General features: G+C 40.9%; 1 protein-coding gene across 2 annotated transcripts; it reads right to left on the minus strand.

Annotated features, from left to right (window-relative positions):
* Positions 1–364: 364 nt before the first annotated feature.
* UBA3 (ubiquitin-like modifier activating enzyme 3) lies at positions 365–20,525 on the minus strand. Of its 2 annotated transcripts, XM_015424805.1 has the most exons (18): positions 20,452–20,524; positions 20,190–20,252; positions 16,881–17,001; positions 15,687–15,767; positions 12,634–12,716; positions 11,408–11,488; positions 8,177–8,220; positions 6,967–7,031; positions 6,295–6,450; positions 6,108–6,210; positions 5,657–5,767; positions 5,361–5,414; positions 4,419–4,455; positions 4,265–4,346; positions 2,472–2,572; positions 2,296–2,359; positions 2,155–2,209; positions 365–1,034 (listed from the first exon to the last, which is right to left on the minus strand). In XM_015424805.1, the coding sequence occupies exons 1-18, from the start codon at positions 20,469–20,471 to the stop codon at positions 946–948; spliced, it is 1,410 nt and encodes a 469-aa protein (XP_015280291.1). In that variant the 5' UTR covers positions 20,472–20,524; the 3' UTR covers positions 365–945. The 2 variants fall into 2 exon arrangements, with proteins under 2 accessions (XP_015280291.1, XP_015280292.1); XM_015424806.1 differs by lacking the exon at positions 20,190–20,252 and having other exon boundaries at positions 20,452–20,525.
* Between the last annotated feature and the right edge of the window lie 3,145 nt (positions 20,526–23,670).

Here is a 23,670-nt window from a genome sequence, read left to right on the forward strand (position 1 = left end):
TTATTCAGATCGTCTCTCTGACTCAAATTTTGCCCCCCTCAGTACTGTGTCAGAGAAACTGTCAGAAATTTACATTATCTGCCTTTCAGCCTAAATCTTCTCAGTATCATAAACCTTTTGGACTGCTGCATTCAATTAAAGTACTTCTTACAAGAAAATCCACACATCCATTCTTAAATGGTTCTGGAGGTCAAAGGAAAAGTAAGAGCTTGATTGGTTTTAAAGGGATTACATTTGACTTTTTTCCATTTCTGCAGTTATGCCCACATCTTAAAAAGGCATCACAGACATGCTGACAGGATAAGATATCTTTATATATAGTTTATTAATAAATATCCTAATAACAAAACACCAGTATCAGTGGGTAACACCATAACTACTAATAATTGCAAATATACAAATGAATTATTTAATTTTCATGTACAGATGTTAAAATACAATTTTCCTGCATTTTGAAAAAATACAGAAGTTTTGGCAACACTTAATACCTGACAAACAGCTCAAACATATTAAATAAATGACAGGATGTGTATCCTACTGTCTGGTAGTCTGAATACAAGAATTGCACTCAGACTCTAAAATGTAATTTAAAATCTTTGTTTACCTTGTTATCTTATACGTTCAGAGGGCTTTGGATAACTAATCCATCAGCCATCATAAAGTCTTAACATGCAAGAAGGATTGTTGGCATTTTAGTGTACATACAAGTTGAAAATATGGATTACTGCTGTACATTAATAAGCATCTGTACAAATACCATCAACCAAATATTGGTTTCCAAGTACAGTTCTAAAATAAGAGCAATTTATTCAGGGTAAAGGTCCAGAACTGTTTGTACTAACAGGGACTGATCTGGGTAATTTGTCTTCCCTCTAGTGCACAGTAGTTGTTTTACAAGGTGTGCAAGTCTGCTTCAGTGCGCATTGACATAACTTCTATTGATTATCAAGGAGTGAGGTGTAGTTTGAAGAGCAAAGTCTGTGGGGTAGTGACATCTGCAACCGCGAGTTCTTGACCATCAACCAGTCCCAGCTCTGTAATAAGAAAGAGTCTATAAGCACAGCATCTCAAAATCACTTCCATGCAACTATAGGAAACATGCAACTGACGTAACATAAACATCCGCAATACTCAAAAATCAGTGGGAAGTGACAGTTTAGTCTACCACGACATTCTACTGCAGACATAAAAGTCCACATTCGTCAACAAAAGAACTTCAAAGGGAGACTCCAACAGAAAATTGCTAAATCAGAATTCATCATGAGGTTTAACAGTATTAAGCCAGATATTCGACAGGATTCACAATTCCATCAGTATAGTACAGCTATAACTGTATCTAAGGAGTCTATGTTACCATTAATTACAGCTGATAGCGATGATCACTGTGCTTTTCTGTACACTTCTGAGCTCTGCACAGAAATGTCACAAACCAGGACTGTTCCTTTCCCCTTCTCTGTACCTAAAGATCTTGTTAAGAATCCATTTCACACATTCTGGTGAAGTGGACTCAAGCACACTGTAGGCATATGCTTTTATAGTTTCAGAGGTTAGTCCTGCTGGTCTGCACTAGAACAGCTATACTCAAGTTCAGTAGCACCTTAGAGACCAGCAAAATTTTCAGGATATAAGCTGAGAATCAAAGCTCCCTTTGTCACTTTGACTCTTAAAAGCTTATACCCTGAAAATCTTGTTGGTCTCTAAGGTGCTACTGGACGTGAACATAGCTTTCATAAATGTTGTCTTTTAGGTGCCATGAGACTCCTTTTTATTGTTGTTTATGCTCCAAGAGACTAGCAAGGCCACTCCACTGGAATCTGACTTTTAGCTCAAATCATTCACTCAGATTTTTTAGAAAATATCAAATTTAAGGCTGAGGGATGTGATGAATAAGCAGACGCTGACTGTATTTCGTTCTATAGCAATATAGCACATGGCATATTTCCACAGAGCATCATCATGTGACTTCGTAATACAGGACCCAAGTCCTCTAAAGCCAAGTTACTTAATTTCACATGGAAGCAACTCGGAAAACGGATAGATTTCCTTATGACTAATATATTTGTAAATTGTCCTGGTGTTCTAAACAGTATAGGAGGTTAGTGAATGATTTATTTAGCTGCATGTCTTAGTCCTCTTTATAATTTTTAACATTACCTTTTAAAGTTTTTGAAAGATTCTGCCTCGTTCGTTCTTCAATTGAAGTTACTGACTGGAAAAAAACCCCACATATGGTCAGACATAGATAAGATACAAGATATAATACAAAATAGTGAAACGTTAGTATGTACAAGTCACCTGTATGTAAAGAGTTTTATTCCTCCCATACACCGTGGCTGTTATTGCTGGAGATTTCATTTGTCTGCTCAGAAAAATCAGAAATTAGTAAAACAATATATCTAATCTCCTGTGACTAGTTATATCTTCAGGATCTAGGTTCACATATTTACAGACCAGATTCATTCTGTACTTACAATGATGCATTGTTTGTCAAATAATCCAAAACTTCCTGCAGTTTAGCTGATGGAGAAAATTCTATGTTCTGGGGAAGCTGGCTACAAGCCAGACAATTCTCCTATAAAACAGTAAATAAAATAATCAATGAGGCAAAAATAAGTCAATGAAAATTATTTACTCACAAATTAGTTAATCCAATTCAAAATATAGTTATTTATTTTTACTTATATGCTGCCTCTCCAGATACGTGCTTGAGACTAATAAAGCCATTAAAACCCAAGCATTAAAAACGAAGTCATTAAAGCCATTAGGGAATTACATGCAGATGTTAACATTTATCCAATTTCCCTGCAGTCAATGGACATTGAACTCTTACATTCAGCATGGGATAACTTGAATTAATTTTGATAAGTTGAATGATCAATTATGTTAGAGCAGTGGTAGACAACCTTTTTGGCTGAAGTGCCAAAAAAAGGCATAGTTTACCTGTGAAGATGTTCATGTGCTGGCAAAGAAAACAGGGTGAGTAGGGGGAAGAAATGAGGGTTGTGTTTGGTCAGATATATCTGGAGCAAGCCAAGCCCTAGTGATGCTGCTGGCATCTCAGGGATTCACCTCTGACTTGGCTGGTAATTTTGCCCGTCTAGATGATAATGGGCGTAAACCATACACGTTGCCCTCTCCCACACTTCTGACCCCAGCAGCACTGCCCAGTGCCTCAGCTGTTTGGGCAGAGATCTGGGTACCAAGTAAATGATCAGATGTGCTGTCGCTGGTATGCATGTTTGGGGTTGCCTACCCGTCTAGAGGGTTTATTAAAATAATAGAACCCTCACAATAACTGTATCCTACTTTTCTTCTCTGATGCAGTAAGAGGAAATATACTAAGTATACTTAAAGTCCAAAAGTGAAATCTACCATATAAGACCCAAAGGTAAGTTCAAACACTTATATAACCTAGAAAATAAGATCACGGATGACCTTTCTAAGGAGAGCATTCCACGGGCAAGGTACTTTTTAATCAAGAAAGCTCTGCTTCCAGAATCCCTCTTGGGCAGATGATCCATGGAGCAAGGCCTCTGAGAATGCATGTGGGGAACACACTCTCAAAACTGCATCACTAGCATCCGGAACTGAACATGAGAAAACAAAATACCAAAGTGCAGTTGGCAGAGAATAAGAGTTATGAGAGCTCAATGGCCAAAGTCCAAGAGGAAGTAGGTAGAAGCGTTTTGTTCTTACAGCAATTCTGAACAATCTTTGAGAGTATGAGAGTATCCTCACAAACCCAGCATCTGAGAGGGAGGTGATGGTTTGAGTTAAACTACCAACAATCAAACATCAATCATATACCATATCACTACAGGGGTCTGCCACCAGTGTTCCCTCTAAGCTGAGTTAATGTGAGCTAGCTCACAGTTTTTTAGCCTCCGGCTCACACATTTTTGTCTTAGCTCAGGAAGGATAGCTCCAGAGTAAACTAATTTATGCAGTAGGCAAATCGCTCGCTCACAACTTTAATGCCAGTAGCTCACAAAGTAGAATTTTTGCTCACAAGACTCCACAGCTTAGAGGAAGCATTGTCTGCCACCAGAGTTCTTTCCACATAAGCTATTGTACATGGTTTCCTGCAGTAACTAATGCACCAACCAGGCAAACAAGCAAGGTACAAAGATTGGTAAGGTTACTTCCTTATCTTAAGCACTTGGGAGTTGCAGCATACCGTCTTGGAGAGCTCTGTTTAGTCAACAGACAACGAAGACTGAACACTATCATACTTTGAGCTAAGAAAATGTTCTGCAACACTAACCTTCCTTTCAGCTTCAAATGTGTACGTGTAGAGTCCATCTACATCATTGAACACCAAGTAGTTGTTCAGAGGTACGTATGCACTGTAACAAAAAGTCTGTTAGCATTTATAAAGCAACACATTTGCTAAAGATATTTAATTAGTAAAAAATTACCTTGTGGCTATTTTAAAAACTTCTGTGGCACATATAGCTAGAGACACAGAGAAAAAAATTACGTGAAACTTCAGAAGTGGAAATTGAATATCAAGCATCATACTTTAAAAACAAAGTAAAAATAGCCAGCATGTATATTTCTGAAAGTCATGGGGTATGGTAAAATTTTTATATGTGAGAGAACTGGATTCACCTGAAACATTGTAAGGCAACTGACAGATGTGAGAATTACTCAGGTTTTGAAACTAAAGTGAATACAGCCACACTTTCACCCTAAGCTGCCTCAATTTGGTTGTTTACAAATTACATTAAATGCATCATCAAGACCTATCAGCTTCCAATGAACAGAAATGTAGAGATAACCATTTGAACAGATACATTTAAAAGCCTCATGTCATTTTCCCTACTGTATCTATATGCAAGTAGTTACTACATAGCTGAACAGCAGTTTTTCATTTGCCAGTCTCTAGCAGGTAGAGTTCTTCTTTTTTAGATCAGGGGTTGGATCCAGCCAGCTTTTTCAGCTGCTGAAAGAGGCATGACGGGGTCTCCCCTCTGACCACACAAAAATGCTATGCTGGGGAAAATGATACCTGCATTAACAGAAGTCATGTGGCAATGGGTCTGTGGTTAGGTGGAGAATTGGGCAGGGTCAAGAGAAAAACCTGGCAGGCTCCAACCCTAGGAGTTTCCTCCAACTTTAGCTATGGTTACATAAAAATTAATCCCACTAATTTCAGTGCAATGTATTTCCCGCAAGTCTGCTCAGAAGCGCTACCAATTTTCTTTACAAATTTAAGACTGTCCTGGGCATACTCAGCACACATATGTAAAAAACAGCACAGGAAGAACATTATTTTAGATTGCATTTCCTAGCACTACTATTATATGCACAATTAAGGAACATATACGCACAAGTATTTATTTTTGGCAGTACTATACCTGCAATGACAGCATTTGTAGAAGCTACTGCTGGAATGATGCGCTTTACAACTCCTGCATTGGAAAGTAAAGCAATTCTTAAGTAATTTCTACATACCAGTATTCAATAGTAAAGCATTCTGTATACTGAAATTTAATACAGATATGAACAAAAATAATTCCAAGGAAAACACCTTAACTTGGTAATAGTCACACACTCAATATCAATACACAAATGGAAAATAAAGCTATAAATTTATGTCCACTGTCCAATTTTATCAAAGATCACTAACCGAAAAGACAAGTAAGTTTCTTACCTTGTGTGAGTCTGTAGGTTAGACCTTTAATATTAAATTGTGCTGCTCTCTCTAAAGACCTCTCATAAATCCACTGTATATGCTCAGGATCATCTCCATCTAATGGAACACCTGCAAGAATATGTAAACTTTGTATTTGCTTAGTTTTGAAAATAGCTCTTCAGAACTGCAGTACAGCGTGGCACAAAATATAGATTTGTTTAAATATCATTTAAAAAAGCAACCAGCAGATAAATCTTACAGGGGTATAGTTATTAAAATAGCGATTTCTGCAAAAGAAAAAATACTGATTAAAGTATTAGGAAAGCAACAGGCACAGGTAGGAGGGGGGCTCTGCCATGACATTTTAATTACATGACATTATGTAGACCAAGAGGAATAAAGCAGGCCAGGATTTTTATTTTACTAGACTGCCAATTAAGAATAGGCCTACAGATAATTTATTGATTACCTCCAAAAGGTTGTTCCTTGGGCCACTGCAATATCCTGACATACTCAATACAATGTTCTGGTAGCCGAGGCATTGAAGCAATTGTACACATAGGAAAATTTACCTGGTGAGAACAGATTACAGAATGATTCAACATGAAGTTTTCAAGAAGGGGCCCAATTATGAGGCATCACATCTTTTTAACTACCTGAGGTGGATAAAGTTCAAGTGTGCATTCAATGCAAGCTGTCATGCCAGGAATAATCACGCGAGCATTTCCTTTAAAGCCTTCAGTTCCTCCATCAATCAAAGGTATGATGGAACCAGGATCCAACACTCCATCTTCATAGTTTAAAAGTGATATCTATAGTGGGGGGGGGGGGGGAGAGAGAATGTTTGGAAAATGTATTGCATGGAGTTTATTGTACTGAGGCCCTTCCTCCCCAAATTTCTAAACAGCACATTCTTTACTGTGTAATTCAACATGACAAGCTGAATTTGACACACCTGGAAAAAAGATGGCAACACTGACTGCACCTGAAGACAGCTTTATTTCACCTTTGCAAGATGTGGCAGCACCCCTTATGAAAGCATCTTAACTTTCAAAATTAACACAAAAAAAGCTTCTGTGCAACTTAGTTGTGTTCAGGTTGCAGTGGGTTAAACATACACACAGACCTCTTTCCAACAGTTTTAGTCCATTTCAAATGAGTGAATGTGAATCTCATTTGTGCTAAAAGGTGCCGATTTAATCACAAAGCCTGACCAATCAATGAATACACTTCCAGCCTCCTGTTTACTTTTTTGTCAATACAGCGTGTGCACACACATAACCCAAGAACACATACTTTGGCCAACTTTTGAATGATTAAGGGTTTACCAGCATGCCATTTATCCATCTTCTTGCAACTATGGAATCCAGACCACACACAATTATATGGAATTCTGGAAGAGAACATAGTAATATGTAATTCTCAACATGGCCCCATCTGCAGATACTTAAATCTACAGATCAGGGACATTTACACAGACAGGAGATGTTTCTACAGACTTGAGGGAAACCTCAGGCTTACGGAAAAATCCAAAAATGTAAGCAAACGGATTTTTTAAAAGCACTAATCAGAGAAGAAATTAGCACAGAGGCAACACAGTCACTGTCACTAAAGCAGCTAGTTGGCAACTGAGAAAGGGAGGAGCCAACCAACACAACAATTAAGAGAGTAGGCTATGTGAGGAAGACTGCAGCCACTGTAGAGGGACTGGGGAAGGGATGGGCAGGCAGTGGAGTGGGAGGGAGGCAGTGTTGGATCCACAGGCAATGGGAAAGAGAGAAAGCAAGGAAGGAAAGGTGGAAAAGTAATGTACGGCAGCGGGGAAGCAAGAGGGGAAAGATAGCAGGGTGGCAGCAGGGGGAAGTGGGAACTAGGAAGGGAAAAGGTGCAGCCTGGCCATGAGTGCAAGCCAGGCAGGTGAAGGCACTGCAGCAGAGTGGGTGGCTCAGCTGGCCAACAAGCAAGAGAGCAAGCGGGCAAGTGAGAAGGGTGAAAGACAACACAACTGAGTAAGTTGAAGAGGAGGTGATGGCAGGAGGAAAAACAAGTAAAGAGGTTGGAAAAGGATGGAAAGGGGGTTGGGGCAGGGGAAGCAAGAGAAGCAGGGCAAAATTTGGGGTTGACTATTTTTAGTTTTCAGTGAAAATGTTTTTAACTTTTACTGTAAACTGCCTTGAACCACAGGTAAAGGTGGGATCTGAATGTTTTTTAAAAAATTAAAAGGGAAAGAAAGAGAAAGAGGGGGCTGCTGGGGGGGGGGAAATCAAGATAAAAAGTATGGTATGGGATTCCTCCCTCTAAGTCTCATGGGTCCCCCCACTTTGAGACACATAATGCATTATATCATGAGACACAGAAGGCATTATATCATGACAGTCCTGAGCATATGTCTTCCTCTATTACAACCAGCATAGTTTTTATACAAGAAATATAATTTACGAGTTCAGACTGCAGCTTACAACATTTTATCTTTTCTTTAAAGGACACTCCTCTCAACTGATGTAAAGCAAAAATATCACTTTCATGATAGCCACTTACGTCGATAGAACGTGTCATCCAGGTCCTGAATCTTTTTATAATGTCTATAAATATATGCAGTAAAGGTCATAACAGAAATAAGTCTAATTTCGGCTGCTTGCCAGAGTTCAAAATTATAAATCCAGCAAGTCATCAAATGCTCAAGACAAAATGCTTTAACTAGCTAACTCCCTTAAAATTCTTCCTACAGAACAGCTTCAAGATACCCATTACCCCAAAGTCACTACTTTCATGAGTAAAAGTGTTAACTTTTTTTGCTCCCATCCTTCAAACAACGGAGATTTTCTATGGAACCAAGTTGTAATAACAGCATTTAAATCTTGGTAGACACAACTTAAAGATAGCCAGAAGGAACCTGTCCTTTGAGAATCCAATGACCTCACTCAGTACTTAAAAATAAGCATACCTGCTGATTATCTTTCTCATTAGTTGAGTACACAGAAGAGAGTGGTGATGAAGACTGAGACTGACAAAGAGAGAGATCTTGGAGTCATTGTAGATAACTCACTGAAAATGTCGAGACAGTGTGTGACTGCAAATTAAAAGGGCCAATGCTATGCTGGGGATTATTAGGAAGGGTATTGAAAACAGATCTGCCAATATCATAATGCCCCTGTATAAATCAATGATGCGACCTCATTTGGAGTACTGTGTACAGTTCTGGTCACCACACCTTAAAAAGGATATTATAGCTTTGGGAAAAGTGCAGAAAAGGGCAACTAGAATGATAAAAGAGTTGGAACACTTTCCCTATGAGGAAAGGTTAAAGCGCTTAGGGCTCTTTAGCTTGGAGAAACGACGGCTGAGGAGTGACATGATTGAGGTTTATAAGATTATGCATGGAATAGAGCAGGTAAAGAGGTACTTTTCTCCCTTTCTCACAACACAAGAACTCATGGGCACTCCATGAAATTGCTGAGCGGTCGAGTTAGAACAGATAAAAGGAAGTACTTCTTCACCCAAAGAGTGATTAACACATGGAATTAACTGACACAGGAGGTGGTGGTGGCTACAAGCATGGACAGCTTCAAGAGGGAATTAGATAAGCATATGAAGCAGAGGTCCACAAGGTATTGATAGGGACTCCGGGGCAAGTGATGCTGTATATTCTTGGTGCTTGGGGGGTCAATAGTGGGAGGGCTCCTAGTGTCCTGGCCACGCTGCTGGACCTCCTGATGGCACCTGGTATTTTTGGCCACTGTGTGACAGAGTGTTGGACTGGATGGGCCATTGGCCTGATCCAACATGGCTTCTCTTATGTTCTTAAGCCAGTTAACATACAAAGGGAAGTTGCTGTAAAACTGAATGAACATTCTGGAGTGGGAAATCTGATCCTAACGAATATGCAGAAAGGTACATCTGTAATAGGGCAACTACCTGTCTGAGCAAAGCTTGCTGACGTTATGCATTGCTTAGGTTAGCCAATAGGTAGTGTAGGGGAGGTACACATAGTTATGGGTGCACAAAAGCACCATCAGCAATGATAGGAAGTATAGCTGTACAGTGCGGGGGTGGGGGGAGATCAGGTTGCCATGCAGGTGGTTGAAGTCTAGACCTCTAAGGTACAATTTACAGAAATGATGCTTGTTCTACATGCAGGACCAGCACGAGGCAGGTAGAGGTGTGGGATGAGACGGTGGTACTGGCAGGTAGGGTTTAATTTGTGAGGCACTGGGGGATATCTGGGGCCATGCCAAGCCTGTACTAATGAGAGAGGCTCCATCCACTTGAACTTAAATGGAACCAGGCTGTTGCCACTTAATATTAAGAAGATAAAGGATCTGCTTTTAAACTAAATTCTAAGGGGAAGCAGACAGGACATCTCAGCTCTTGGGGATGACGGGTTAAATGGTCTGATTAATTTTAAGGTTGCCAACCTCCTGCTATTACAACTGATCTCCAGACAATAGAGATCAGTTCCCCTGAAGAAAATGGCTCCTTTAGAAGGTGGACTCTATGGTGTCATACCCGGCTGAGATCCCCCCTCCTCCCCAGGCTCTGTTCCCAAAATCTCCAGGTATTTCCCAGTCCAGAGCTGGCAGCCCTAGAGTAATTTAGATGAGGATGTGCTAGAACTTGACAATGACAATGTAACCAGAAATGGCAACCGTTTAAGGTGACCACAGGGCCAGAGTGTGGAAATGTGCATCACAGGAGTACTTGCAGCAGAATGCACAGGCAAGAAGTCTCCACGCTAAGACAGGAGAGCTGGAGTCCTTGCTGTTAAAAGAGAACATGGATACGGTGGCACAGAGGGAGGGGGAAATCAGCTATATAGCAACATTTCTCAAATGGGATATGTGAGTCCTCTGTAAGGATCAAGGACACGCCACTCTCATGTGAATGCAGCCGGCTCAGTTCTCTGGAATGGGCCCAGGGACATAACCAATTTATCCCACTTTCGAACAGCAGGAGACCTTCCACTGCACAAACCCTAGTTTCCACATCATGTCAGAGCACTACCCAGGAAACATGTTGGTGAGATTCTGGGAACCAGCAGCTCAACCCTATGAATTCTAATTGGTTGTGGCATCAAGGAGGCCTAATACAGTCATCATAGTTACATAAGGTTACTAGAAGGTACCTTTCACTCTGTTTTCACATAGACAGAGACATCACTTTGCATTCACAGACAATAATTACCAATGGCCATTTTGAAATAAATACTAGAAATTCAGCTTTTCTACTTCGATGCTACTCTGAAATTTTTTCCAGGCCTCTTGATCCCATTTAAGCTAAATAGGGGGAAGGGAAGGGACGTAGCTCAGTAGTACAGCATCTGCTGGATGTGCAGAATATCCTAGGTTCAATCCCCAGCATGTCCCGCTGAAAGGATAAATATTATGAACCAACAAGAAGTGCCTTGCTGTCTCTGATGCAAAACCTCTCCCAATCAAGAGGTGAGATTAATTAGAACTTGCCACGAAAAATATGATTACATAAATTCCACTTTGGGTTTGTTCAGGGTTTTGTTACTTTTTCTATTCGAGAAGTCAGGCTGTGTCGTTTTTCATCTGATATTTCAAACAAAGCTGACACATGGGGAAGGGGCTGATGCCAAAGGTGGGCTAGTTCTGCAAACATTAGGTTTTTATTCCTCCAAAGGAGCCTAGCACTCTAATTTATTCTAGATTAGCCCATGCAAGTGCAGTGAGACACAAAAAGTAAAGTAACCAATTGAGAGAGTGGAGAGGGGGGGAATCAAGGTGTTACTTTTTCATAAAAGGATACGGTACAACAGCACAATTGGGAATTCGACTATTTAGAAATTCAGCAGCAACTTCCGCTTTAGGCCGCCCAACATCTTTAGGTCTGCAAAAAACGAAGCTTATTAGAAATGCAGATCAGTCTCTTGCATGAAATACACAAAACCATACATGTTACAAACTCTTTTGAAACCACCACTAATGTAATGTAATCTAATGTAAACAATTGCGCTGCTGGAAATCACTGCTTCTACTAGAGATGATACAGAAACATTTACTTCCCTAATTTTTGCTTCAGTAAGCTGTGAACTCTTCACATACAATAAAGTTTCTGAGCCCCCTGCTTTCAAAAGCAACCTCAGATACAAGCACTGAAGTGCAGGGGAACTTTAGAAATGGCTTCTGGTACAGGACAAGTAACTGCCACCAGTATCAATCCCTGAAAATTACTGAGGCACAGAGAGAAAGTTTGGTATGCCATCACCAAAGAAACAGCGCTGTGGATCACAGTCTGTTTGAGAAATGCCATATAATCAGGATTTACCATACCTTTCCACACAACAATCTGAGATGCACTGCATTTAGACAGATGGAGACTAGGACTTTTTCACATGCCATGACTAACCTGTTTGTGTGTGACAGCCATGAATTGTTCTCATGGAAAAGTACTTCTCTTGCTTTTGTTAAGCACGATACAACTGAAGGTTCCTTGCTTTGGGAAGCCTTGACTCAAAGTCTAATTTGCCATGAAGTACAAATGCAGGCACCTAGGGCAACTGGAGCTTGACTCAAGTAAGAGTAACGGGAGCATGTGGTCTCAAGAACAAGCTGCAATGTTGCCCATCAGAGGCAAACAGACATCTATCATGCCTTCTGAACAGGACCTAACGCTAACACACAGGACGCCACAGGGTTACCTGAGCCATTTCCCCTACTAATAAACTTGCAGTGCTTTTCCACCCAGGGAAAAGTGTCCTCTAATAGCGAGGCAGGAGGAAGGGGTGGGAGACCAGGTAAGCAGCAACAGGAGCAAGCACTAAGGTGTACAGGTAGATTTCAATAAAGCATTTGTAATTAGTGAAGTCAAAGTAAGTTGCTAATTTAGTATTCAGATGTTATTCATTAATGTTCTACAGAGGATGCAACCCACAGAGTTCTGTTTTAAGTCTTAGTGAAATTAACAGAGGCAGCTTGAAGCCGAGAGCAGCCATCTGTAGTCTGTCCCCAAATGTGTTAAAGTGTACCACTTACCGAAACAAGAATTGTCTATTCAAATTAGATACGTCAATAGTATCCATATCAATTACATGGATCTGTCTAAAACCAGTCAATGCCTGAAAAAAAAAAAAGAACGGAGACAGTGATGTTACAAAACAAAGCAAAACATCTGTATAACCAGATTTTACTGCTTCTGAAAAATTCCAGTAAGTGCAGTAATTTGTAAAGGTATTATTAAAAATTCCTGCAGTTATAGATTAACAGGAAAAAAAATTCGTACCTGACCTGATTGTTGCGAAAGAAAAAAACAATACGGCAGCAGATCACTGCAGGTTTCTTTCATACTATTAGTGCTTCTCACTCATTTATGGGACGTGCTTTCCAGAAAAATAACTTGACAGCTAGATAAGGCACCATGTGCCATAACTTCCCTTGTCACACTTGGGACAGAGTGGGGGAAACACACCCAATTTTGTACCAAAATTCTCTGGATGCACTTTGTGCTTTTCAGGAATTTGTATTAAAATATTTTTAGCATCACAGTACTTTACTATAATGGATAATACACATAACCCCAACTCAAGTTATAAATTGTGTTTAAATGACACAACAACTTGGTTAATAAAACTGATACTTCAACATATCTCTGCAGCCCACACCACAGAGACACAAGCTTCGATCCTATTCAATGTCAGGACAGTATGCAGAAGTGAACTATTGACCACCCTCCTCAGCACTGTGGTTTGCTGTGACACCTGATATCCTGCAGCCAGTGGTCAAGAGAGCACTGGAAAAGTGCAAGGAGCACTTTTCCTAAAACAGGAATGGGCAAAACTGCTCCTCAGCCCCTTCTTCCACCATCAGAAAACATAGTTAAGATCCAGGCTATATTGTTTAAAAGGCATTTAAATGTGTTGCCAGCTTCAGAATTTAACATGGAAAGTGGATGACGCTTTTTTTTTTTTTTTTTAAAGCTTCTTGTCTCCAGCAGGTCAATACCAGCCACTCCCTGTGCCTACCAAAATCAACTCAGCATCCTACACAAAATTGTGACAAAGATACCTAAAGATGCCTGAGTGATAGTGGTTTATGCCCCCTCCTCCTTTTTCTTTTTCTTTCTTTTTCTCCCCCCCCCCCTCCTTTTTCTAACATCCTGGCTGATAAAGGGTTCTGGAGATCTCTGAAAATCACATAGCATACTGCATTATTTTGGTTGGTCTTTATAAAAGATATTGCATGGCTTTTGATTCCTGTCCTAAACACAGTTTATCAGAAGCCGAATTGATTTCAACATAACTTATATCCATGTAAATGGGCTTCGGACCAGTCTTTCTGGTTTTACACATGCTATCAATACATCTAAACACAACTAATTCTGCTCACTGACTCAGAATGTAATCTATATGGATGGCTCTGGGACCACTGTAGTGACTAGCTCTCTACTACTAGTGTGGACATGCACTGTAGGAAGGGTGGGTGGGCTACAGACAGAAGATGAACATGCAGTACTTCATACCAAATCCTTTCCACACTAACTGGTGTTAATAATTTTTAAACAGATGACTGAAAGTTCATCAGTGCCCAAGTATCCTGTTTGTAAAGCAAAAATAACTGGGGATCTTACAAAGCTTCCTCCATGTGAATTTCCTTCTGGAACTGGGGTTCAAATTACCTAACCAGGCTTACAGAACTGCACTGATGCATTAGCAAGCCACTATTCTTTGGTTTTTTCTTTTTCAGACCTTATCCAGACAGCTGCACTTGTACCAGTTTCAGTTTGTGCTCCTTTTTTCCCTCTCCTTACAGGTCACCAATGTCCATGAACCAGCCAGAGTGTAAAAAACCATCATGTGATCCAGTGACTATATCAAGTATCATTTTCCTGAAGTGCTTAATGTTCATAAATGCGTGTGCACATCAATAACCAGTAAGGCACACACATACCCTCCCCCAAGCAATTTCAAACTACAACCTACTGTGCATGTGCTAATTGGGAAATTTTAGAAACTCTCCAACTTGTACTGGAAGGCAGGTGATGTGTAACTCATAAAACAAAAAGCCAAAACAATGGGCATCCATTAATTCCTAATACCAATGTAAAATGATATGAAACACATACTTTTTTCCTTGACAAGAGTTTAGCAACACAGACCAGAGGTAGAAAGACTACATGAGCCAATTATGTGCTTTAGGACTCATAAAGGAAATAAAGAGCCAACAAGCAAGTTATGGCTATTCATTGGCCCTCAGAAAAGTTGGTTAACAAGCTGAGGAACACAGCCCACTAAAGTGAGAGCAAGAGGAGCTGGCCAAAACAGCAACCAATGTACAAAGATGTAATGTAAGAAACCATACACCTCTCAGAAATCAGTGGTTTACCTTAAAGATGTTTCACATACAGCCTGGGAAGTACAGGGGAAGTCTACTAGCTATCAAAAGCCTATCAATATTGTTATACGTCTTTTTGCTTTTACATTAGGCAGGAAACACACATTCAGTTTATTAGTCTCGACACTCCATGTTCTGTGCATTTTGAAACCAACACTTAAGAACTCCCCACTCCACACAGTTTATAAGTTTGCCCTTGATATCCTCAGATGTGGACTTGGAATGCACAAGAATAAACTACAAATCTAGTACCTACCTCAGTGGGACAAGCCAAATCAAAGGTTTTTGTCATTATTACCTTGCAGTTCATGAGTATGAATTAACTTTTGACAGGGTTCCCTTAGTTTCAAAATAACAGAATATCTGCTGCTGTGTGACGTGCGCAAATATCTGCAAGCATATCAAAACTACAGTGGCAGGAAACCTCAGTATTAATTAATTTGTAAAAGTCAGTAATGTACTGTATGTACAGGAATTGTATCTGATTATATTTTTGATGATTACAGAAACGAACAGGTCTTAGGTTCTGTGTTAAGCATGTATTTTATTCTATACAATTTTGAATGTGTTTTCATTTGCACATGGGATTTAAAATATCTCAGTCAAGTCACTCTCATGGCTCAGTATCCAGTGCACAAACACATGCAAAGCAAACATTTTCGCAGTAAACTATCAAGAAATAAAAATGAAAATGTTACCAGATTTTTCAGAAGTTCACATCCTAATCCTCCTGCTCCAATAACTAGAACTTTACACGTGTTTAACAGAAAGTCAAGGGGCTGTAAAGAACCAAGATAAACAGTTTGTTGGAAAAAACAAAAAAACAATAGACTTCTCTGTAGATTCACACAACTTCTTATTGTATAGGGCTATAATATTTAAATACTGTGAAAAGCAACAGAATCCACTGTTAACATTATGGCTGTGCCGTATAAAATTTGATTAGCAGAGATAATCCTTCAATGACAAGCAGTAATTTGAATTTTGCTTATACACAAAATAGATAGCTCTTTAATTAAAGAAAAAATGGATTAAACCATGATCTCTACAGGCAGGCAGTTGTTGAATCTATGTGTTTTATGAGAGACATTTTTGGCCATTTTGTTTCTTCTCTATGCAGTCTTAAAAGGTTTAATCCCCGAATCTAGTACATTATGCAATCATAATCTGGATAAAAAGCTAATGCTGCCCACAGCTAACCTCCAGCATCTACAGAAATATCTAGCCATTGTAGGCACTGCTGGCTCTTGAAGTAAAATTTAGCAATATCCCCAGGTTCACTTTAAGAAATATTAAAACGGTCAGATGTTGTGACAAACCCAAGCAGAGGGGCATAGAAGGAACTGGCAACCAAGGAAGGGGGGCAAGAAGTGAGCACAGTATTCCAGGGATGTGGGCTTCCTATCCCTTTACTTCAGGCAGCGTTACGTCTGAATCAGGCCTCCGCTGTATACTCGATTCATCCTGTGTATCTCAAAACAGCAATTCACCACTATCTTAATCTGTTTACATTAAATAATTTTCTTTATCTAGAGAATCATAGCTTTTTTCTTGGAAACATGAAACAGTAGTTTGTCCAAAGTATAACCTAATCAGGACTCTGTGTTCAGTCACTGCATCCCTGACAGACTTTTAGCAGTTATACAGGAATTCACACAGAGGGATATGTCATTGTGCAAGGCTACTTAAAGGTTACACAGAAAACTAGTTGCTTAACTGGGTCCCAGTTGGCTGAGTGAAAAAGCAAGCTTATGATGTTTTGAATAAACAAACTCAAGAAACTGTGCCCCTGCAGTCTTGATAATCTTATGAAGGGTGAACAAGCAAAAGGGTTTACAACAGTTTACAAGACAATACCATAAACATTTGTATTTAAAATAACTATTTCTCACTTGAATGCCTGGCTCGAAATCAGGGTGTGTGAATGGTCCAGATCGCTCGAGGAACTTCTTTACATGGTTCCAGCGACCTTCCCAGTCTCCATTGTCCCCACACCCACCATCAACAGCCATTCTGCACAGAACATAGAAATTCAGCTGCAAAAACCAGTAGGAAAAAACAGAGCACATGCACACAAAGCAGTTTCTCTGCACGCCTAGACCTTCCGGTTAAAAACCACTTGTCACACAGATCAAGATTTATTCTACTTGGGGGGGGGGGGGTGAATTTCCTGTATTATGAAGGGGGTTGGACTAGATGACCCTGGAGACCCCTTCCAACTCTATGATTCTACTCATGACAAATTAAGTAGGTGAAAGATTTGGGATCATATTAAGCCTCTCAGAAGTTAATGCAGATATGTATGTACCACAACAAAAGACAAATGTTCTCTCAATTAGAATTAACTTAGAGGTAAGTTAGGAAAAAATGACCTGGAATGGAAAATATATCTCCAGTAGCTTCCCACTGATATATGAACACAACCTGAAGTTTCAGCTTTACTGACCTCAGACAAATTCATTAACACTTTAAAAACAAACTAGAGGTCAATATTTTTTCAAGCACACTTATTTCTAAAAACATTCAGTAGAGGTTGAAGGGAAAAAGCAAAATGAGTATTTCACTAACTTGGTAGTTTGAGGTGTTGTCTGTACATACAAGGCTGTATATAGGAGCCTCTTTCTGACAAAAGAGGAAGCTAAACCACTGGCAGCTACACAGTGTGTTGGTAGCAGTACAAAATGTACTTTCCTTGACAGTTCATTCAGGGAGGTCTTTAGCTTTTTTCAGGCAATTCTTACCATTGGATACAGCACAAAATTTATAATATGCTTTAAAAAAGAATGTTGTGTACCCAACAGTTCGCTCTCTGAATGCTGATACCTTATCATTAACTATACACTAAAATATTTAGCAATTGTGAGTTACATATGGAAAAAAACCAACATAATTCATCCAAGGTTTTCTATCTGATGCACAAGCTTCAAGGTTTTCAGAACAATACAGTTACTGATCCTCCTAACAGAGCCAGTTTTAAACAATTATACATTTAGGTTGCAAAACAGAAATAGGGTTATAATAATTTATTTCAATGCTTCTCATAAAGGAACCAGAACTGGCATCTGTAGGAACGACTGGAGTAGTTTTAATGACATTTTACAATGCTGTTTGTGTCAGGATTTTAAACAAGTGGTCCCAAAAAGTGTTTTGTTCTCCAGTGAGATTTACCACTTGATCCTATGTATGTTTAATTGAAACTAAACCCCATGACATATAATGGGCCATATCCCCCAAATAAGCATGTACAGAAATATACTATGTTTTAATCATTTCCTCTATATTTATTATTTATTTATTTAATTTGTATCCTGCTCAGGGCGGCTTACATAAAATATATCAGAGAACCAAAACACAGGATTAAATAAAACCACAACAGTATAATTATAAAACACAGTGTAAAGTGCTAGTGCTGTTCATGAACTGAAGGCAGGCATTAGCAGCATCTAACATTAACATATTAATGATGATGTTAATATTGGGGCCAGGGCCTCAATTTATTAGGGCAGCTCCCTGGTTGAAGGCCTGGCGGAAGAGCTCTGTCTTGCAGGCCTTGCAGAACTGTATATCACTAACTAATCTTTCTTTAATACTTAAGGAGTTAACTCTGTCCATTTCATCCTTGCTTTACATCCTATGTACAATCCTCCATTATTATGCATTTAATCATTACTATCTCATTACATTATCACCTATAACTCCCATACCTGAGCTGCCTGTGATCCTTAACTCTTAAATCTCTAATCCTGTAAAAAAGTGCCAATGCTTTATGAGCCATTAAACTTAAATACACACAATCCAAGTTCCATACAGCAGGGTAGAAAGATTTTGTGGAAGCACTTTTAAAGCTATTTAAGGAACGTCTGTTGCCTCTGGCAAGAAGCAGGATCAAAAACAAATGTAAGGGGGGGCAAGATTCTAGCACATTCATGGGGAGACAAGAAGGCAGGTACAGCAGTTTCACACCTTTAAATAAAGTGATATCAGTTCTTTGGAAACTAGTGACTTTTTTCAAGAGTCAAAATAGCTATTGACACCTTATGTCGCGCTTCCTATCCACCTGCAATAGTTTTCCTACAACCACCATTGGAAAAAGGCAAAAGGGGGGGGGGGGGTTTGACTGAGAGGACCCTATACATAATCCCTCCCCCTCCCACATACATTTTATCAATTATTCCCTTTCTTCCACCCAGCAATCATTCAGTATCTAGAATGGGAAATCTGTATCCTTCACACCATTTCTAACAAGGATACCAGTTCAAATTGCAATAGAGGCAGGGGCAAGATTACACTGTAAAGTAATTGATTTTAACAGCACTCTAGCAATAGCAATGGTGCATCACTGATCAAATGCACATAGACTAGTATTAAGCAAAGGGTCTGTGCATTTGGCATGCACACCTGGCACACAGGCTTATTGACTTATAACAATATACTCAAGCCTACTGCTCTCTGCTGGTCTGCAGCAGAAAATCTTTGTCTAAGTTGCTCAACTTTAAAGAGCAGATGACCATCTCTGCACAACACACAAAAACCATGTACATATTCACGGACAAATTTCTAGCCCTAGCTTTCTACCTGCAGGAGTATTATCATGGACAAGCAATAATGCAAATAGTCAGGGTTAAGGCACATGATACAGCAACGATATTAACCTTAATCCCATACTGGGCTAGTCAGTGTCTGGGTGGAAAAAAGACAGGTGCGATTAAAATGCAATACACCAATATTTTCTCTAAATAAATACAACCAAAGGTTAAACCGATGAAATGGGAGCAGACATCTGGCGTTTGAAGTGGTACAGCCACAGACACAGGCTTTGCCGCCTCAGAAAGAACTAGTTGCGGTGCAGTGGTCGGGAGTGCCGGAGTAGGACCAAACCCCCACTTGGCCAATCTCTCTCTTTCTCTCTGTCAATCTAACCTACTTTACAGGGTTGTCAGGAGGGCAACACGGAAGGAGCTGCCCCGAGCTCCCTGGACGAAGGCAGAGATAAACTAAAGTGACGGAGGGGGTCGGCAGTCCTGAGGGGGGAAACTGTGCCTGAAGCACGGTGGGGCTGGAAGGACACCGCACCTCCCGGGCTCCCTAGCCTCTGTTACCGCTCCCTTGGCCTTCCCCCTGCTCTCCTCGCCCTTCTTTCTTCCTCGCCGTTCCCAGCCCTCTTTCCCCTCCCTCGCCACCTTCCCCCCCTCCGCACTGACCCCATCTCTCTCTGCCTCTCTCCCGCTAGCAGCCGCTCCTCTAGCCTCCTTCTTTTCTTCTCCCTAAAAAGAGAGAGAATAAAAGAAGGGTCAGTCACCGGGTCAGGTTCGCGTTCCCGCCACCGCTATCGGAGGCGGCTGCGGGAGGGGGGAGGTCAAGGGACCGCCCCCCACCCCCCACGAGCCTCTCCCCCCAGGAGCCCCTTTCCAAGGCAGCCACGGCGAGGGAAGGACGCGAGGCGGGCGGCACCCGCATACTTACGGCTCCTCACCATCCGCCATAGCCGCTTCGCCCACCGGCCTACCCACAATGCACCGCAGCTCCCGAAAGACCAGATTCCCCTCCCCGAAGAGAGAATTCCCGCTTCTCTGTGGGGCGGGCGCCGAGACGGAGAACAAAGAGACACATCCAGAACACACTTCCGGCTTCCTCTCGAAAGCCGCCCGTTCTCGGGGCGTCGAGTCCACAAATCCCTGCGGTTACACGGAACTTTGCTGGCATCTTTTAAAGACATGAGTTTTTGAAGCTAACACCGTTAATTTTTGCGGCCATTTTCGTAAGTCAGAAATCGTTTCATATGATGCATAGAAATAGGCAGAGCTTCATCTGGAGGGCTGGAAACTTGCACTAGGTAATGCTGCTGCAGTTTGGAACATAATGGGCAACTCTCAATCGTTGTTAATAAAAAAAAAGGACCACTATATTTTCTCCCTGTGCTCTCAGACTTTTCATCTTTCAAGGGACGTCCTGTGAGTTCCGTTTGGCATTTGAGAGAATGTCTGTTGTTTCATTTCCAACTGGAGAGTAATACTTTCAGAGTATCCATTTTTGTTTCTTCCTCCCAAAGTACCGAGGGCCCAGCTTGATACCAACGAGCGACCGAGCGGTGCCCACTGAGATCTACAAAGCGTTCGTGCTACAGATTTCGACATGCCGCAGAACCGTGGCCTAAAGACCACCACTACCTCTTTGCTTTTTAACGTCTGGATTAATAGTTCTGGACAACTCAAAGGCTTGTTTATTGCGCTGTGTTACTTTGATTAATCTTAGATATTTTAGTATGGCTTCTGCTTTTGGAGAACCGGAAGTGTCTTGTGTAGACTTGAGACTACCTCTTTGGAGTTTCGACACTTCCCTCTGGCGCCTGGTATAACTATACCGGGAGTGCGCCACTCACTGGAAAGAGATTCAAAGAGATGCCGGCTAGGAGGATAGAGCGCCCCCTCACGCTTTACTTCAGGCGGACCGACAAACGAGTTCTAGGCCATACCTTGGTGGCCTGTTTTAAGATTTATATTGTGGAAGGCTTTCATGGCCGGAATTCATTGGCTCTTGTAGATTTTCCAGGTTGTATGGCCATTGTAGGACCTGATGTTAGGCCAGTAGCTGTGACTGGCATCCTCAGAGGTATAACACGGAAAGATGGAGTACTCTCTGTGTCAAGGTGAGAAGCAAAATGGTAGGCAGGTAATTTATATCTACTCAGGGAGATAGGGCAGAGTCATTATCTTGTAGGAGTTCCCCAGGCTGTAAACATACTAATGGAGGAGCTTTCCTGAGGAGGTTCTTTTGTATATGGATTGGCTGTTTCCTGAGGAGGTGCTTTTGCATATGGGTTGTTTCCTGAGGAGGTGCTTTTGCATGTGGATTGGCTGTTGAAATTCTAATCTTATCTGTAGTGCTATTGTCAGATGTAGAGCCTTTTGTATTTGTCAGAACAGGAAACCATGCCCTATTTATTTTTAAACTCTCTTCCTTCCTGTTGAAATTGTGTTTATATTTATGAATTTCAATGGCTTCCCTGTGTAAGCTGACATGGTAACTGGATGTGTTGTCCAGCCTTTCAGTGTCTTGGAATAAAATACTGTGTCCTTAAAATTCATGTTTTAAGATTGCTGTTTTTTCTGTGTATGCTATATGCCATCAAGTTGCTTTCAACTTTCAGCAACCCCAAGAATTAATGGTCTCCCAAACGTCCTATCATTAACAGCCTTGCTTAGATTCAAGTGGTAGCCATGTTGATCTGAAGCAGCAGTACAAAGAACGAGTCCAGTGGCACCTTTAAGACCAACAAAGTTTTATTCAAGGTATAAGCTTTCCTGTGCCCACCTTCTTCAGATACATTGCAATGGAAGTTACCACTACATATATATACAGGTAGAGGGTGATCCCCCCTCATGGATCACTGCCTTGTCGTGGCGAGGGGGCTTGCGCAGTTCAATGAAGCTGTGGGCTATGCCGTGAAGGGCCACCCAAGACGGACAGGCCACAGCAGAGAACTCAGACCAAGCGTGATCCACCTGGAGAAGGAAATGGCAACCCACTCCAGTATGTTTGCCAAGAAAACCCCATGGACAGTATCAAAAGGCTAAAAGATATGACGCCGGAAGATGAGCCCCTCAGGTCGGAAGGTGTCCAATATGCTACTGAGGAAGAGCAGAGGACAAGTACAAGTAACCCCAGAAAGAGTGAAGCGGCTGGGCCAAAGCCGAAAGGACCCTCAGTTGTGGATGTGTCTGATGGTGAAAGGAAAGTCCAATGCTGCAAAGAACAATACTACATAGGAACCTGGAATGTAAGATCTATGAATCAAGGTAAGCTTGACGTGGTCAAAAATGAGATGGCAAGACTGAACATCGATATCCTAGGAATCAGTGAACTAAAGTGGACAGGAATGGGCGAATTTAACTCAGAAGACCATTATATCTACTACTGTGGCCAGGAATCTCGTAGAAAAAATGGTGTGGCCTTTATAGTCAACAAGAGAGTGCAAAAGGCAGTACTGGGATACAATCTCAAAAATGACAGAATGATTTCTGTCCGATTCCAAGGCAAACCATTCAACATCACAGTAATCCAAGTCTATGCCCCAACCACTGATGCAGAAGAGGCTGAAGTGGACCGGTTCTATGAAGACCTACAACACCTCATAGAACTAACACCAAAAAATGATGTCCTCATCATCATAGGGGACTGGAATGCTAAAGTAGGAAGTCAAAAGGTAACTGGAATAACAGACAAGTTTGGCCTTGGAAAGCAAAATGAAGCAGGGCAAAGGTTAACAGAGTTTTGTCAAGAGAACACACTGGTCATAGCGAACACCCTTTTCCAACAACCTAAGAGGCGACTCTACACATGGACATCACCAGATGGGCAACACCGAAATCAGATTGACTATATAATTTGCAGTCAAAGATGGAGAAGCTCTATCCAGTCAGTAAAAACAAGACCTGGAGCTGACTGTGGTTCAGATCATGAGCTACTCATTGCAAAATTCAGACTTAAACTGAAGAAAATCGGGAAAACCATGAGGCCATTCAGGTTTGACCTAGATCACATCCCTGATGAATATACAGTAGAGGTGAAGAATAGATTCAAGGGTCTGGATTTGATAGATAGAGTGCCTGAAGAACTATGGACAGAGGTTCGTGACATCGTACAGGAGGCAGCAATCACCACCATACCAAAGAAAAAGAAATG

This window comes from Gekko japonicus, unplaced genomic scaffold (genome assembly GCF_001447785.1).
Source record: "Gekko japonicus isolate JY-2015 unplaced genomic scaffold, Gekko_japonicus_V1.1 scaffold942, whole genome shotgun sequence".
NCBI classification, from domain to species: domain Eukaryota; kingdom Metazoa; phylum Chordata; class Lepidosauria; order Squamata; family Gekkonidae; genus Gekko; species Gekko japonicus.

Bases quoted from the DNA above. Each gene is read 5' to 3' on its own strand.
- UBA3 (XM_015424805.1), bottom strand. From the start codon at position 20,471: ATGGCGGATGGTGAGGAGCC. The intron at 12,717-15,686 runs GTAACATTTTCA...TTTTTTTTTCAG, and splicing joins GTGAACTTCTGAAAAATCTG to GCATTGACTGGTTTTAGACA. The intron at 7,032-8,176 runs GTAAGTGGCTAT...GTTCTCTTCCAG, and splicing joins GGATGACACGTTCTATCGAC to AATTCCATATAATTGTGTGT.